Raw genomic sequence first — 16,741 nt, forward strand, 5'->3', positions numbered from 1 at the left:
TTTTTTAGTTGAGAGTATTTGTGCAGAGAAATAAATGGCTAACCATCTTCGCGAATGTCTGTTTCAGATCTAGTTTTTGGAGAAGATGGAGAAGAAGTGATCATTTTCTGTTTTGTTAGGTGAGCAGTACATGCACTTGTCCATAGAAAACTTCGTTACCGACATATTTGCTCAAAAGTAAATCGTACTCTCTTATATTATGCTCTGGTATTAGGCATGCTTTCATCCACAGTTATAATTATATACGTGAGAACACAGACAATACACAAACACACAAATCACCCACACAGACACACATTCACAAACTTACATACACACATACACACACACATACACACACACGTGCACAGAAATGTACACAGATGCACACAGACGTGCACACTTATGAACACATGCTCACAAATGCACACACTGATGCTTGGTAAATGAAAAGTCTCATGTTCTTTTTTTGTTGGTTTTTTTTCATTTACAGGACAAGGCTGGTATATGTATATGGAGGCATCTACTATGAGTCCTAACGAAACATCCCGCCTTTTGAGTCACTCTATTGGTGCAGGACCAAGATGCCTTCACTTTTACTACAATATGTATGGATTTTACATCAACAAGCTGAATGTGTATATACAGCAGAACAACAACAAGAAACTAGTCTTTAATCGGCAAGGAAATCAAGGTCCTTCATGGAAAAGTGCATCGGTCCAAATCAACCCCACCGGCCAGTATAAGGTATTATGAGTGTTGGTTTTGTTTCGGTTTCATTTGGTTTGGTTTGGCTTCGTTTCTCTCTCTTGCCCTTTTTAACTCCCAGTGGAGCACAGGCCATCAACAGCATTACTCCAGCGAAGCCTGTCCTGAGCATCCTTTTCTATCTGTTTCCATGATGTCCCCGCTTTTTCGGCTTGGTGGCTTCCTTTCAGCTTTCACCACCCTGAGTCATTCTACACTCCATATTCTCTCCTCTCCTCGGTGATGAAGGTCCTCCATCTTCCAGAACTGGCAGTCATGTTGTTTTTGCTGTTGATGTTTTTGTAGCTGCTTTTTGTTTCACGGGAAAGGGCTGCTAACCCTTTGCCCAACCGACCTTAGTCGCCTTCTACGACATGCGCGGTACGGATACAGTGGTCCTATTCTTTGGTCCCCTATCTCTTGGACAGGGCCCCGAGAACCACACGAGAGTTGGCTTTGTTTGATATACATTTAATTCCACTTGTAGAACAACAACTTTGTCAGAGAAAGTAGTTTCGAAAGTCTGATATGACGGGGGGGGGGGGGGGGGAAGCGCATTAAGGTTTCACTATTCATCATGGAATTGGGTTAACAGCAGTTTTTAGTTTTAGTAGAGGTTTTACAGCGCTCATAACTGCATAAGGTCTTATGAGCGCCAAGGGGTGGATGTCAACAGAGAAGTCCTTACAGGGAATCAGACTTACTCTGCTCACCTCCCTAGCTTCAACAGCACAAAGTCTGCTTTGACTATCAAGGCGCCCTGGAAATTGCGGGTCACAGGAGTGTGACAAACATACAAAAGAAGTAGAGGAGAATGACAATAGTAAGGATTAGGAAAGAAAAAGCAGCAGTTCCCTGTTGTAGATCAGGCATGGTTATGAGCATGACATTGATGAATCAGCCCATTTACAATTCTACTGTGCATGAACGAGAAATGTCCCCCTTTTGGGAATGGCCTAAAGACACTTCAGTCAGTGGCACCGCCCGGGGGATATTAACAGCAGTGAAAATTTATCAATAACCAAAGTTGAAGAACGCTGCACAGGGATTCATATCAGGTTTGAATGCACTGCAGTCATGTGTGGTATCTATACCTACTCTGTTGTGCCCGGCGCTTGTGTATTGCTTTCAAGTACTGATTTGTATCATGTCAATACTGTGTTCGTATCTAGCTTAACTCTATTAATGTTTATATTACTGTTCATTTATGTTATGCATGTGACTGTGAGCCTGTTTATGAGTGCAAGCAATAATTATGGTTATGTGCACAGATGTGTGTGGAAGAGAGGATGTGTGAGGGAAAAGTGTACGTATATATGGGTTTGCCATGTGCGTGTGTATGCGTGAGTGTGTGTGTGTGTGTGTGGGAAACGTCAAACCAATGTGCTAGTATGGAGACTATAAAGAGTATCTTATCTTATATCATTGGCAAGATTTTCAAATGTTTTACGCCCAATAAGCAAAATTTTTCAGGGTAGAAAAAAAAAAAAAAAAAATTGTTCCTTTAACAATGGAACCTATATTATGGATCTTTTCATACTTTTTCAACACTTAAAATCTGAATTTAGGCAAAGTATATCCAGAGAACATGCAACCGATCCCACAAATTATGAAAATGCTATAGATAGAATTTTCACATTTTAATTTGGGCGTAGTACATATTCATGGTCATGGTAAGCTGTGGAAGTTATCAAAACAAAATCCATGTGTACATTGGTGAAGAACACATTATTTCCTTTTGTTTTGATTTACCATGTATTCTTCAGTAGGTAAAAGCAAAGATAGTACATAACAAGATGGGCCACTTCTCTCTTTGAGCCAATTAAAAAAGCGTCCTCAAAATTTGGTGGCGCCCTCTTCACAAAAGCGCACTCTTTGCGAACAGAGTTACCCTACTTGAGTTTTAAAAAATCAAAGTGAAACTAGCAAGTTTTGGGATAAATTTTGGAAGAACGCTTTTTTTTAATGGTTACGCTGACAAAAAACCTCTTCCGGAGGAAAGGGTGATGGTTTTCTTAGTTTAATTTGACTTTAGAATGAAAGGCGAGAGGTCATTAAAATTTAAAAAACCTAAAACTCCGCACTGAACGTACCCGAACTGCTGATGAACAGCAGTCGATCTGCGCACGCAAGGAGGTGCTATTCCTATTCTTCTTCTGGAAAAACGAAAGAGAGCTTCAAAACAGACTGCAGCGCCATCTGAAGCAAAGAGCATACTTCCTGCGGACACTTTTTTGGCTGAGTGGACCATCTTGTTATTTACTATCATTGGTAAAAGTAAAAAGTCTTTATTTCAAAAGATAACCTCTCAAAGTACCTCTCATGCAGAACCTGTGCTTTTTCAATTTGAAACCTTTGTTTAATAAGTGAGTGCTTTTATATGATGTGATGCCTAGTTACACACCAAATAAACTTAGGCTACTTTATCTTGAAAGATTGTTTAGACTGACAGTGTTGCTGGAGTTAAAGAAGATGTGGCATCGGTGGCCTAGTGGTTAGGTTACCAGACTCGGAAACGTGAAGTTGCGAATTCAGGGGTTTGATCTGCAGGCCCGACGTTGTGTCCTTGGGAAAGGCACTTTACTCAAATTTTCTTCACTTCACTCAGGTGGGAATGGGTACCTGACCATAGACGGCAAAAGATCTTGCCAGTATGTTAGTGTTTTAGCAGCTATAAATGGCAGCTTGCACTGTATGCTTCCCATGAAGTTGAGGTTTCAGAATGCTCTCAGGTCTGCTGGGGTAATAGTATGCTTGCTGTTGAGCGGGGTTTTGCGCTATACAAATGCTATCTATTATTATTATTATTATTATTATGTCCAGGATTTATCTTATTATTTCTCTTTTCTTCTTTACCAGATTGTTTTTGAAGCAGTTCGCGGAATGAGTTATGAGGGAGACATTGCCATAGATGATATTGCTGTGCCATCAGGGCCTTGCCCAGGGACGGGGATCTCTCCAGACAGTAAGAACTAAACTTTTCCTGTATCATAATTTATTTTTTCTGTAATATTGTCATGCTCATAAGATACATGCCTAAGGCCCCACATCCACTGGCATTTTTCGTCAGTTGCAGGCCAGGCTCACTTGCAAATGAGCTCGTTTTCGTCAGTCACTAACTTCCTTTGCCTGACTACGCGATTTCCTGCTTGTACGCTTTTTCGTCAGCTGCACAGTTGACTAAGAAAGCCTTGATTCGACTCATTTTGGAAGGAAATTTGCATCTCTAAGTACATTTTTGCTTCTTCATTGCTCTTTACATTATCAATAAAGTTGTATCTCATTATAACATGTACAATAATAGATTTGTGCTGAAAAACAGCAAAAAAAATTGAATAAAAGCACTTGACCTAGGTTATTTCGTTCTCGAGAGAGCTAAAAATAGGCTAGGTTAGCCAATACCCAGTTCAGCCCTCAGTCGGCTCGTAAGAGGTAAAATGTATGCCAGAGATAGACTCTAGCCTCAGCGTACTAAAAAATAGGGTAGACTTATTTAGACCTGTACTTATGTCTTTATAGATCTACACACCTGAAACAATGCTGAAAATGTAAATGAAAAAATAAATTGCCTGTGCTTTTGCTGTCTGTTGTTCTCATAATCATAACACACTGGGCTAAAAATAGGTTTAGCTGGTCTGACGTGGTGGACATGGATCTTTTTGAGTCGGTTCTACACCATGCTAAAACTTTGTACATTGGTCTGACCTAGAAGCGATCTTATTTTGGTGGACGCATAGACTAAGTCATTTGTTACTGCTGAACTATCAAAATAGAGAAAAGATTAGATGTTGCTTCTGTAGCACACACTGTACGGACTGATGACAAACACACAATTTATGAGTCTCCTATTTCAGAATCCAAAAGCTTTGGAAGATGTATGAATAGATAATAATATGATATATATTAATAACAGGTCTCTTGTGTTAGTGTAAGATATTTCAGGAGAGAGAGAGAGAGAGAGAGAGAGAGAGAGAGAGAGAGAGAGAGAGAGAGAGAGAGAGAGAGAGAGTTTAATTTTGTTAGAGCATGTATACTATGTCTCTCGTTGCAGGTGGAAAAATCACGTGCACTTTTGAAAACAGCGATCCCGCTAAATCCCTTTGCGGCTACACTCAAGATAAATCGGATGTCTTTGACTGGGGTGTACACAGTGGAAGCACAGGGAGTGCGCAGACAGGACCCTACACAGATCACACTTATGGCTCTTTGAATGGCCATTACATTTTTATTGAGAGTTCTTCTCCAAGAAAACAGAATGATACGGCCCGCCTTATTAGGTAACTGTGGTCTCCTTGATCCTGATTTTCTCAGTTTGTTGAACCCTTTTATGGCCTCAGTAGGGATAAAGACTGGATGTGAGGCATGCCATGACCATCAATGATTTATTTATAGAGGCACCAGCCATTCATGTCCAGGTGCTGTTTTAGCCTTAATGTGAGGCATGCCAACAAAATTATTTCTTGCTCTCCACAAATGGAGATATTGGCTGAACGTTAACACAGGGGTCAAATTTGTAGATTTTTAAACTAATGAATCCATTTTCTTCAATTTTAACATTTGTCTTATCATTTCATACTTACACTATAAATTGTAAAATCTCAGTCTATAAATTTGACGTATCTCTGTCTATAGGGCTAAAATCTGAGAAGTGACTCATTTGTCAGCACGCCTAAAATGTATAATTCAAGTCTTTAACGATATTGTTTTACAGTTCTGTAGTATTGATATCCTATTTAAAATTTCCAGAATTTCATAACTGAAATTAGGTACAGTAAAGTATTAATTTTTCATTTCTCCAATACCCTGATTTTTTTCTGAAAACCTCTTATATTTGATTTATTGAATATACCATATATTTTAAGGTTTGGACTTGTGAAATGCTTTTTCTGAAAAAAGTACGATCCCTATTGAATTTTCTTACCTTTGGTAGTCTTTGGTGTTCTGATAGTCGAATTACATTTTTTCCCCCACCACAACTCAAGTAATGAATTATACATGTTTGACTTTCTGCTTTCCAGAGGACTGCTTGTGTCCCCTATTTCTTAAACTTGATTGTGTTTACTTTCCAACTGTATGGGTCACAAATCCTCCATTTTCTAGACAGTGGCTCTCATTTGATTATCACCAATTCCACAGCCCTACCTACTCACAATCTTCAAGCAACCAACACTGTCTCAGCTTTTACTACCATATGTATGGCGTTGACATTGGCACACTCAATGTATATCAAGTCAAGAGTGGGGCTTCAAACAATCTTGGCTCTCCCAGATGGAGTTTCTCTTATGATATAGGTCGTGGCTGGAGGAAAGCAGAGGTCACCTTGGATCTTGATGGCAGCTATCAGGTTTGTAACCTCCGATAGAATATGTTTTTGTTGAAATTGTATATCCAGCTGTCTATGAGCTTATATAATAAGGCCCAGTGCCACATTCCAGAGTCTGAAAGTCTTTATAAGTGTCACAACGTGGTGGAATTGGGCGCTCGTCAGTTTTTGGGCATGTAGAGTTAGGGGTATCATCTTAAAGTTTGTTCTGTTATCTTGCTCTAGCTGAAAAAAATACCTGTTAATCTTGGATAGGAGTCGGGACAATTAATGAAAAAAGAGAGGATTGCTTGGTTTCAGCGGTAAACTTGCGAGAAAATGGCTGCCAAAGTTTGGTAACTTCCATAGTTTGAAAGTTCTTAGAAACTGAAAATGTACATTTTATGTGCCTTTAATCAACATGTTTAGTAAAATCCACACTGAAATGTATTTTTAAATGGACATAAAAGGTGTTGAGCCTAAAAACAAATTGCCAAAATAATAAAAATTAATAAAAATGGCCAAACTGGCAGAAAAATTCAGTTTTCTTCAGTTTCATTATTTTAACGAGCACCTGATATCACCTCGCTGCCTCACATATCCAGCTGTCCATGGGCTCAAAAGGCCCAGTACCACATTCCAGAGTGTGGAAGTCTTTTTATTGTTATGCTAATTCATATCTAAGTAAAGAGTAGGCCTATTGTATGGTTCAAGGATGTAGCAGAGATGTTGCAAATTGAGTTTTTAGAAAAACGGGTGTCAGACAGATGTGTGATCGTGATCACTTGATAGACAACAGAATATGAATGGAGCAAAATGTCGAAAGAGACTCAAAAGTGGTGTGATATAGAAAAGTTTACTCTGTGGCTTGTTGTGTGTTGTAAGTATTGTAATTCTCTAAAGCAGGTAGTAGCTAAAATGGAAAACATATATATGTGACTGATCTACCACAGTTCACCATTAGTGCAGATGACTGCAGGGATGATATTGGATCACTATGGGCACATTCAGAACCTAGTGCAGGAGAAAAAAGTGTTGAAATTTCATTTCCAAAATTCTTAGATAATTGTCTTCCTTGGTGGGTCGTTGACGGGTGCACTGGTGTGGTCTGCTTCTTCTTTCCTATCAAACATCTATTGTCTTCTTCACAATTAGACTCACACAAACCAAGTCATTGTCCCATTTCTGCTTTTACATTTTTTTCTTCTTTGAGCAATTGTTGAAGTTTCCAGCAAATAATTAACCATCTGTTTTGCATTAACAGGTTGTTTTCGAAGGCGTAGTCGGCTCTAGCTTCAGGAGTGATATTGGTGTTGATGACATTAGCCTAACTTCTGGAGCATGTAGCAACACTCGTAAGTGAACAAAACACTACCTCAGAATCACAAAGTTCCATCTGACATTTTTGGCCGTTTTGAGTTACCAAGACCATGAGATCAGAAATCAAATTAATGCTCTATTTGCTCTATCAGAATTGTAAGGTTTTTCTGAGTCTTTATCAAGATATTCAAAGAATTACATTCCAAAATGCTTGACATATTGAGAGACTCAAAGTTTTTTGGCGGTAAGTTTCTCAAAACTAGGTACTGAGCAGATAGAGCTTGCTTTGTAATTCTGAGAGAGAAAAAATGATACAGAGCAACCCTTTAGAGGATGGATGTGTCTTGTTTTATTTTTAAAGATATTCTTCCGAACAACACAATATTCTAACTTGTTGTTATTTTAGCTGTTATGCTGAATTTTGGTTATTGCTTTGTAGATTTTTTTAAATTTAATTTTTTTCCCCCATAGATATTTTTGTGCTCTGAGTGGACAACATAATATTCATTTTTGTTGTTCTCATTAATAAATACTTACAAAAAGACCCGTGTATGAGGTGTAGCGGTTAGGCTCTTTGCCGTCGCATGCAGAAGACATAGTTTTCCCTTTACGGGGAGAATTTTATGTCATGCGAGGATAAATTCATACAAGACACAAGTAGGTTATTCCAAGAGTGGACAACACTGCCGTAAGCTGACAAAACGCCTTTTTTCATTTCGGCACCCAAAATTTTTATTTGCTAAATCGAAAGCCTGATCAGTTATCCTACTTGTGTGAAAAAAAATCTAAGTGAAACTGTGACTAGTTTTCCAATAAATTAGAATTCAAATTTCAGAAGCACTCTATTTTTCAATAGTTACCCTGACAAAAACTTCTTTTTCTTGAAACTGCTGTGAATAAAAAAAGGCATTTTGTCTTCTTCCGGCAGAACATGCTGTTGGGTAGCATATTTTTTTTTTTACTGCCCTGGGCAATCTGCTTTATTAAAGAAATGAAAGAAGAACACCATCGGGGGTGTAAAATGGTATAGGTTTAATGCCCCTATCAACACTGTTAGGTTAATTAAGAGGTTGGACCTCAGAGTTAAACATCCATCTCCGAAAGGACCGAGCCAAGTGGGAAATTTGTGCAAAGTGCCTTTCCCAAGGACACAACATCGAACCGAGCTGAGGCTCGTAACCCTGAACCCGCAATCTCACGATTACGAGTCTAGTAGCCTAACCACTAGACTACCGACGTCACAGCATCTGTGGTGTTATGGTTTACGGTACTTCATTGTTGTATGCAAAAGACATGAGTTTGAATCCCATGTGGAGAGTTTAAAAAACAAATTAGATATCTCTGCCTGTCTCCTGGGACACTGTGCCCCTCTCTCTCAGTCCAGGTTTGCCTTGACAGGCAGGCTTGAGGCAGCCTGCATTCTTATTGTCTAAATTGTGTCAATAGAGATGTAAAACATTGACAGTTATTTTCATATGGGTGAAAGACTACTGGACAAGAGACGTATGCACAAAAGAAAAATGCCAGAGAGACTGCGGTTTAAGTGCTGTACCTTTTTATATCCTCCAGCCTGCCCGAGGGTTCATGTATATGTGAGGTGTGCTCAGATTTTACCCCTATAGACATAAATATATCAAATTTATTGGTTGAGTTTGTACAATTTATTTGTATGAAGTTATAAAAGTAGTGTTAAATTTTAAGAAAATGTAATCCGTTATTAATCTATAAATTTGACCCCCGTGTCAATTTTTGTCCTATATCTCCATTCGTGGACTGCGAGAGCCAACTTATTTTGTCAGCACGCTTCACCTATTATAATACTCTGTCACTGATTCTATTGTAAGTTCTATAGTAGTCATCATCACTGCCTTTCTCCCCCTCCATCAGGTTATAGGCTACGAATAAATACTTTCCATCTGTCTCAATACTTGACTAGCCTCTTGATATTATTTCATGTGATTCTATAGCTGTTGAGCAACTATGGGAGAGATGATTATACGGTCTGTGTTTTGTTTCAGTACAATGCCAGTTCACTTCAGACACATGTCTCTGGACAAATACTTATGACAGTTCTGATGATTTTGATTGGATCCGTCAACATGGTAGCACATTCTCCTCTTTAACTGGACCCAGCTTTGACCACACTTCCCAGAACAGCCAAGGCTCCTACATGTTCATCGAGACCTCCTCAACGAAACAGGGCGATAGGGCACGGCTTGTTAGTCAGGTGAGCACTTGTGCAAAGGAAAGATGGAACAAAAATCATCATGTTTGAAACCTAGATGAACACTTTGCTCCCATGGGCAGCGATGGTGTGATATAGTATGTACTGCATCTGTATCCTGGTTGGTATGGAAAAGTGTTGTGCGCTCTGCGCGCTGCGTTGGTGGAAAGTGTTAACTCTTTGAACCTGGAGGGTTTTTTTTTCATTACTCATGCGGGTTTGACCCCTACACTTAGATTTCAAAGCAAATATTCCCTCCTCTAAACCTACTTGGGAAGGAAAGATGCTTTAATAGGTTATTTTGAATGACTTCCCGAGGCCAGGAAATTAAACTAAGTGATTTCAAAGCGTACAAGGGTTTCCACATGGTTCAAAATGAAGGACATAGTGTCATAGAAGATCAATGTTGGAAGCGGTACTCCGGGTGTCTACATTTCCTAAAAATCAATGCTGACAGCATCACTACATATTCAAAGCGTTAAGACATAAAAAAGCGTCCCCCCCCCCAAAAAAAGAGCAAAAAAAGAAAAAAAGAAAAACAACCCTCTCCCCCCCCAAAAAACCCCAACAACAACAAACGTTTAACGTTTCACACAAGAGATGTACATTCAGGAAAACAGAAAATTTATTATGGTCTGCTTTGAAAACTATTGTCAAGCTAGGGTAGCCACTTTACACAAATTTTCCTCACTTTACCCTGGTGAGAACGGGTACCCGGTGGCTTAGTGGTTAAGCTCTCAGACTTGGAATTGTAAGGTCAGGGGTTGAAATCCCGTCAAGGGCTCAACATTGTGTTCTGGGAAAGGCACTTTACACGAATTTTCCTCACTTCACCCTGGTGGGAACGGGTACCCAGCTACAGACAGTGAAAGATTATGTCAGTTTGTTAGTGTTTGAGTGCTTAATCAGCGTCTTGCACTGTATGCTTCCCGGGAAGCTGAAAATGTTTCTGAATGTTCTATGGTCTGCTGGGTTAATAATATAGTGTGTAAAGCGCATGGGGCTCGCTTTCGAGTGAGAATATGCGCTATAGGAATGCTATTTGTTTATTATTTATTATTATTATAGAAAGCGGGAGATCTTGTCAGTTTCTCATTGGTGTTTGAGCTCTTAATCAGCTGCTTGCACTGTATGCTTCTGGGGAAGCCAAAAATGTTTCTCAATATTCTAAGGTCTATAGTGTAATAATGTAGAATGCAGAGCACATAGAGCTTGTTGTTATACCGTGATATGTTCTTTACAAATATTATTATTTTTATTCTTATTGTTGTTTTTATTGTTATTATTATTGTTATTATTATTATTATTATTGTATGTCAATAATGTTTGCATTCTGCAGGTTATGCGTCCAGTTCATGGAGGGGACCACTGTTTCAAGTTTTGGTACCATATGTATGGCTCCTCCATTGGAACCTTGCGAGCCCTGGTCATGCACAATGCCAGCTACGATGTCATTTCATCTGAAGTAACTGTGTGGGAACTCAGTGGAGGCAGTGGGAACCAGTGGCTTCAGGGACAGGCCAATATCAGTAAAAGTTTAACCTTGGAACCTTGGATGGTGAGTAGTGTGGTGGAAAGGATTGCTATTTTTCTCTGAGCTCAGTTGCCACAGTGGTTTTTGAAACTTGTTTTACTGTTTTCAGTACTCGTTCTCGGTTGTTATTTCCTTAAATTCACCAAGCATTTAGCAAAACTTTTGAATGTGATTATGTCCATTTTATTTCTTTGCTAAAACTTAACCAATGTCTGAGTTTGTCACTTTGTTATCAAGGCATAGTTAGTGAAGATATTCATCTTTGCTTTGAAGGGATATGGGACAATCGACTGGCCCATTAATTTATAATTAAGGGCACCTGACTTCACCTGGACTGTGTGAAAGGCAAGATTATTTTAAAACGAACAACACTGCACATTGTGTGTTGTTCACGGGCCAAGGGGAGTTCCTTATGAAGCCATGCCTCTGTCTTCAGTTTGAAGAGATACAAGACAATTGATTATCACTTTCACTACAGAAATCTTTTACTCATTGGTGGAGTTGGTGGTCTAGTGATAGGCTGTTGAGTTGCAATGAAAGATTGTGGGTTTGAACCCTGTCAGGGGCCTGACATTGTGTCCTAGGGAAAGACACTTTACACAGATTTTCCTCACATCCCCCCTGTTCTGGTTCCTTAGATCATCCTTGAGGGTGTAGCTGGCTCAAGCTACCAAGGCGATATTGCAATTGATGACACAGAAATCATCTCAGGCACCTGTAAGACCAAACCAGCAGACGCGGAACCTGTCGTTGATGGTAAGGAAAGCAAACAAAAATGCTTGTGTTGATTCCTTGTCACTGGCATATTACTATCTTACTTTACTCTTCACTTTTTCTGACATCAGTTACCTTGCAATATTGAAGGGCATAGCAAACGTCTTTATCTTGTTTGTTGTATTGCCTGTTGCATGGTTATGTCATTCTAGACTTATCGCTACCTTAGAATTACACTTTTCTGTCTGGAATTTTTTGACCATTTTGAGTTGCTAAGACCATGAGGTCAGAAACCAAAGGTTCTATCTGTTCTATCAAAATTGTAAGATTATTCAGGGTCGTTATCAAGATATTCAAAGAATTGCACTCGAAAAAGCTTGACATGTTGTGAAATTTCTCAAAACAAGGTACTGAACTGATACATCTTTGTAATTCTGAGGAAGCAAAATATTTCTCTGACTCCCTCTTTCTTTTTATGTTCGGGGCTGCCTCTTCTTCTGTTTCCATGTGGTTGTATACCCTCGCAGAAGCATTTGTTGTTATTACTAAGCTTATCATTATTATTATTATTATTATTATTATTATTATTATTATTATTATTATTATTAATATTAATATTAGCGTTATTATTATTATTATTTTAAACAAAAGTTATAGCAGGAACCCTTAAATTGAGTAATACAAAGCTTGAAATTTGAAGCAACGTCTTTGACAGCATTTTCTGAGTACTGATGTCATAGGAAGGTGAATAACTTTGTTTTGTTATTATCATTGACTGCCCTTTTGTAATGGTGTGAAAAATGAATACTTTCAAAAAGATATCTTTGCAGAATACTGTAATTTTTATTTTTTTAGTCTTTTGAAGTTGAACATGGTTTGCTTTTGATTGTGAATTCTGCACTTCTCTGTTACATTGTCATATTCAAGTCTTTATCTCCTACTTCTTTTTCTGTTTTGAATTCTCTTCAATATATTATGTTCTTCCAGATTATTTTTACAGTTTTGACAAAAGGTTATGACTTGGTGTTTGAAATAGATCAGAAAATGTGAAAAAATGTTTTCTGTCTCTTTTCCAGCTCATAAGAGTGTGAACTGTGACTTTGAAAATGGCACAACTTGTGGTTGGACACCCCATGGCTATGGTTCCTCAAAATGGGAGGTGAAAAGGGGAGCAACAGGATCCATTGGTACAGGGCCCTCAAAGGATCATACTGTGGATGCAAGTAAGTGATCATATTGTTGTTTTTTAAAACGGATGTACAGATGTGTTAAAGTTGTGAGTGAATATTGTAAGGTTATGAAGACGTATTGTAAGATTCTGAAGAAAAGGTAGTGGAACTATTGCGTAGAATTTGAGCAGTACCTTGATTTCACCTTATTATTACTTGTCTTACTTGTCCACTGTTTTGGGATCACTGCAGTTGGAACATGTCCATCTCTGCTCTCCCCCCCCCCCCCCCCCCTTCTTCAGGAAAAAAACTACGGTGTTTGTGCTCCTTGCTCGAGCTCCTCTTCAGGATAAAACCTTATTATTATTATTACTGGGATGTCCTGTCAAAATTGTTCAAGATAGCCACTCATTTTTGTGGAGTGGACTACTTGGAAAGTGTCATTAGGCCTATACTATTTCTTTAAAAATGTAAGGGGGGAGGGGGGGGGGGAACGGTAAGCGGTTGTCTGTTTTAATTTTAGTAAGAGTTTTATTGCACTTGTAACACACTAGGTCATTTAGGCCTAAGTGCCAAAGATTACATGTGTACAAGAGAGTAATGAACAGAAAAAAGAAGGAGGAGAGGTAAAAACGATAGATATATGATAGGAAATAAGGAGCAAAACCACACATCTTTTGTAGAGACGATTGCCTTAAACAGGTGGCCATTATAGCGTGCTCAGCTGTATATTATTATGTCTTTTGGGCTCTCAGAGCCAATGGTTCAAGTGTCAGGTTCTTTGCAAATGACTTTTTTGCTCTATTTTTTAACGTAATGAACAAGGCTTTTTGTCATCAGAAAATGAACGTGGTTCAAACGAGATTGTTAGTCCTTTCAATACAGAAGATTCAGTTCTTCGTCTGCCTGTAGCTCTGATGTGCCATGCCCAAAATTTAAACAAAATATTATTTTTATTGCAGTTTTGTAATCTGTGGTGCTGGTTGCATTTTGGCCTACTCAAGAAATATTTTGTCAAAATTCAAATTCTAAATGTTGACCCCCCAAAGAAAATAAACCTAAAGTAGGTATTATTGTTAAAAGAAGGAAACAGTTTTTTTCTTCTCTCTCCTGAAAAAATTTGCTTTCCAGACTTAAAACATTAAAGCTTACTATTTTAGATAGGCCTACATAAATTAGATCAAATACTAATAAATGAGTGAGCTAACACTGATGAAAATGCCCGTGTTAAATTTTCCTAACATGTTTCTTTTTGTTTCCAGCAAATCAAGGAAAGTACATTTATGTGGAAGCATCAACAGGAAGTGCAGGAGACTATGCAGTTCTCACATCTCCTGTTTTGCCTGCGACTTCCACAAGCCCAAGATGCTTTACGTTCTGGTATGTTCTTCAGGCTCTAGTAAACTTTGTGGTGAATTCCTGTGTTTACTCTTAAATTGATACGCACTAATAAAAATAATGATAATAATAATAATAAGAAGAATAACAAAAATAATAATAGATAGCCTTTGTATTGCGCAAAGTCCCACTCAGGGGCAAGCTCTGTACACTTTACAATCTTTATTATTACCTGAACAGACTTTATAGCTTTCTGAAACAATCTCAACTTCCTGGGAAGCATACAATGCAAGTTGCCATGTTTTATAGGTGCTTAATTACTAATATACTGACTAACATACTGACAAGATCTTTCCTTGTTTATGACTGGGTACCCATTCTTACCTGGATGAAGTGAGGAAAATTCTTGTAATGTGCCTTTCCCAAGGACACAATGTAAGGCTTGAGGCTCGAACTCCTGAATTTGCAACCTCACAATTACGAGTCCAGTAGCCTAGCCACTAGACTACCGATACCACACTCATTAACACACAGGCTTGCATACATGCTTTTGTATTCGTATTCTCACCCACCTATTCTCACACAATTATATATCCTTTTTGGGTGTATCTTTTACGTAAACAGACTCCAGCAAACTTTAAAATTTATGGTCACTATAAAGTTGTCACTGATTAGCGTCTCTGAAAACCCTTTAAAAAAAAAGTTGTATCACTCCTGCATGTCATGTTAAGAGCTCCTGTATCATAAACAAGGCAAAAAAAAAGAGTAGGTATAATGTTTCGTACTGATTCTGTAAAGCAGAGTCAGAGTCCCTTATTTATGTGGCATCGTGGTGAAATTAGGCGATGGTGAAAAATAATTAAGTTGAAAAAAAACAACAACAAACAAACCCATTTTTCCTTCCGTTGGACAATTTTTATCAATTTTTATAGTGTTTTTTTGGGTCTAAACACACATTAAGCATAGATCAAAGACAAGAAATATGAATTTGCAGTTTCCAAGAATTCTCAAGCTTTGGAAGTCACCAAACTTTGGTGGACATTTTCTTGCTAATTTTTCCAAGACACCAGGTGACCCCACTTCTTTCAATCACAAATATCTCTACCTTTATTCGAGATAAATGAATATTTATTTCACCAAAAGCAAGATAAATAAACAAGCTTTAAAATAGCATCAATAACTTCATAGACCTATGCCCAAAAATTGACAAGTTTCTGATTCCATTGCGTTACGACCAAAGAGTTTATATATAATACTAGGGCTCGCAGCAATGACGTCACAGATGTTAGACATGGGGACCTTTATACCCCCATCGGCATGGCCAGTGTGCCCAAATTTTTAAAAGAAAAATCTGAACCCCCACCCTGCTCCCCAGGAGCACAAGTATATCAAACACTGCTCTGCACCCACATTTCAGTGCAAGCTTATAGATTTCCCCCTAAGACCACCGAGACACCCCCATGTGGGTCTAGAAAAGTACTCACCCATCTGTTGAACAGTGCATGTCTAGCCCTTGAAGTTCAGCATCCCAGAGTGGGCACACACAGCCCCTATTTGTTTGCATGAGGGACATCACTACCACGAATTCTAGTACAAAACATAACCCCTTTGGATATGACACATTTTTCTTGAGAGTTTAGTGTACTAAAGTTAACCCAGCATTTAGCTCCCAAGACAAACACTGGAAAACATATTGCTATAACTATAAGGCCTTTTATTTCATTTACAACCTACTTTTTGTTTTCAACATTGGGTTTCTTTTACCGTCCGGTTTAGAAAACAGCGATGTCTTTTATAAGCTGTTAAATAAGCCTGTTTTTTTTGGTTTCCCCAGGTATCATATGTATGGTCCCGATATAGGCAGCTTGCAAGTTCTTTCCAGTGCTGGCAAAGCAAACAGTATCATATGGCAAAAGGAGCATACCCAAGGCAATAAGTGGATTAGAGCCTCACTTACACTTCACAGCACCCATGATTTCCAGGTGAGACCACGGGCTTGTTGTTGTAGTTGTTGTTGTTATCGATCCAGCAAATTATTAATCCGCAGACAGGAAAAAGAGGCTAAAACAGCACCTGGACATGGATGGCTGGTGCCTGTATAAATAAATAATTGATGCTCAAGGTCAAGGTCATCAATCCAGCAATAGCTGGGCCCTCGCCCTTCTGTCCAATGCCATGTAGTGATAAGTGCAGGTTTGCTGCAGTTGCTGTAATGTTCCGTAGAGTGTGTTGTCAAAGGTAGGTCTCGGAGGGAGAAGTGTAGCTCTAATGTCATTTAGGGCTGTACTGTGGAAAAGTAGACCACTGGCTTAAAGATTATCAATTTTTTCCCAGGAAAAGGAAGGATTTTTTTTCATATCTCTCTGTAAAAAAAGGTGCTCTTGATTTTTGTACTGAAAGCAATCGTTTCAAAT

At 38.6% G+C, this 16,741-nt stretch overlaps 1 protein-coding gene across 1 annotated transcript in view; it reads left to right on the top strand.

Annotated features, from left to right (window-relative positions):
- LOC118478318 (MAM and LDL-receptor class A domain-containing protein 1-like) overlaps window positions 1–16,741 on the top strand; it is a 76,273-nt gene that overhangs the window by 13,052 nt on the left and 46,480 nt on the right. The window contains exons 11-21 of the mRNA XM_035971728.1: window positions 473–726; window positions 3,586–3,691; window positions 4,778–5,003; window positions 5,863–6,070; window positions 7,293–7,383; window positions 9,367–9,575; window positions 10,912–11,130; window positions 11,745–11,862; window positions 12,897–13,043; window positions 14,252–14,369; window positions 16,162–16,309. Coding sequence (XP_035827621.1) covers window positions 473–726; window positions 3,586–3,691; window positions 4,778–5,003; window positions 5,863–6,070; window positions 7,293–7,383; window positions 9,367–9,575; window positions 10,912–11,130; window positions 11,745–11,862; window positions 12,897–13,043; window positions 14,252–14,369; window positions 16,162–16,309 — 1,844 coding nt within the window. The remainder of the gene's footprint in view (window positions 1–472; window positions 727–3,585; window positions 3,692–4,777; window positions 5,004–5,862; window positions 6,071–7,292; window positions 7,384–9,366; window positions 9,576–10,911; window positions 11,131–11,744; window positions 11,863–12,896; window positions 13,044–14,251; window positions 14,370–16,161; window positions 16,310–16,741) is intronic.

This window comes from Aplysia californica, unplaced genomic scaffold, assembly GCF_000002075.1.
Source record: "Aplysia californica isolate F4 #8 unplaced genomic scaffold, AplCal3.0 scaffold00489, whole genome shotgun sequence".
Taxonomy (NCBI): Eukaryota; Metazoa; Mollusca; class Gastropoda; order Aplysiida; family Aplysiidae; genus Aplysia; species Aplysia californica.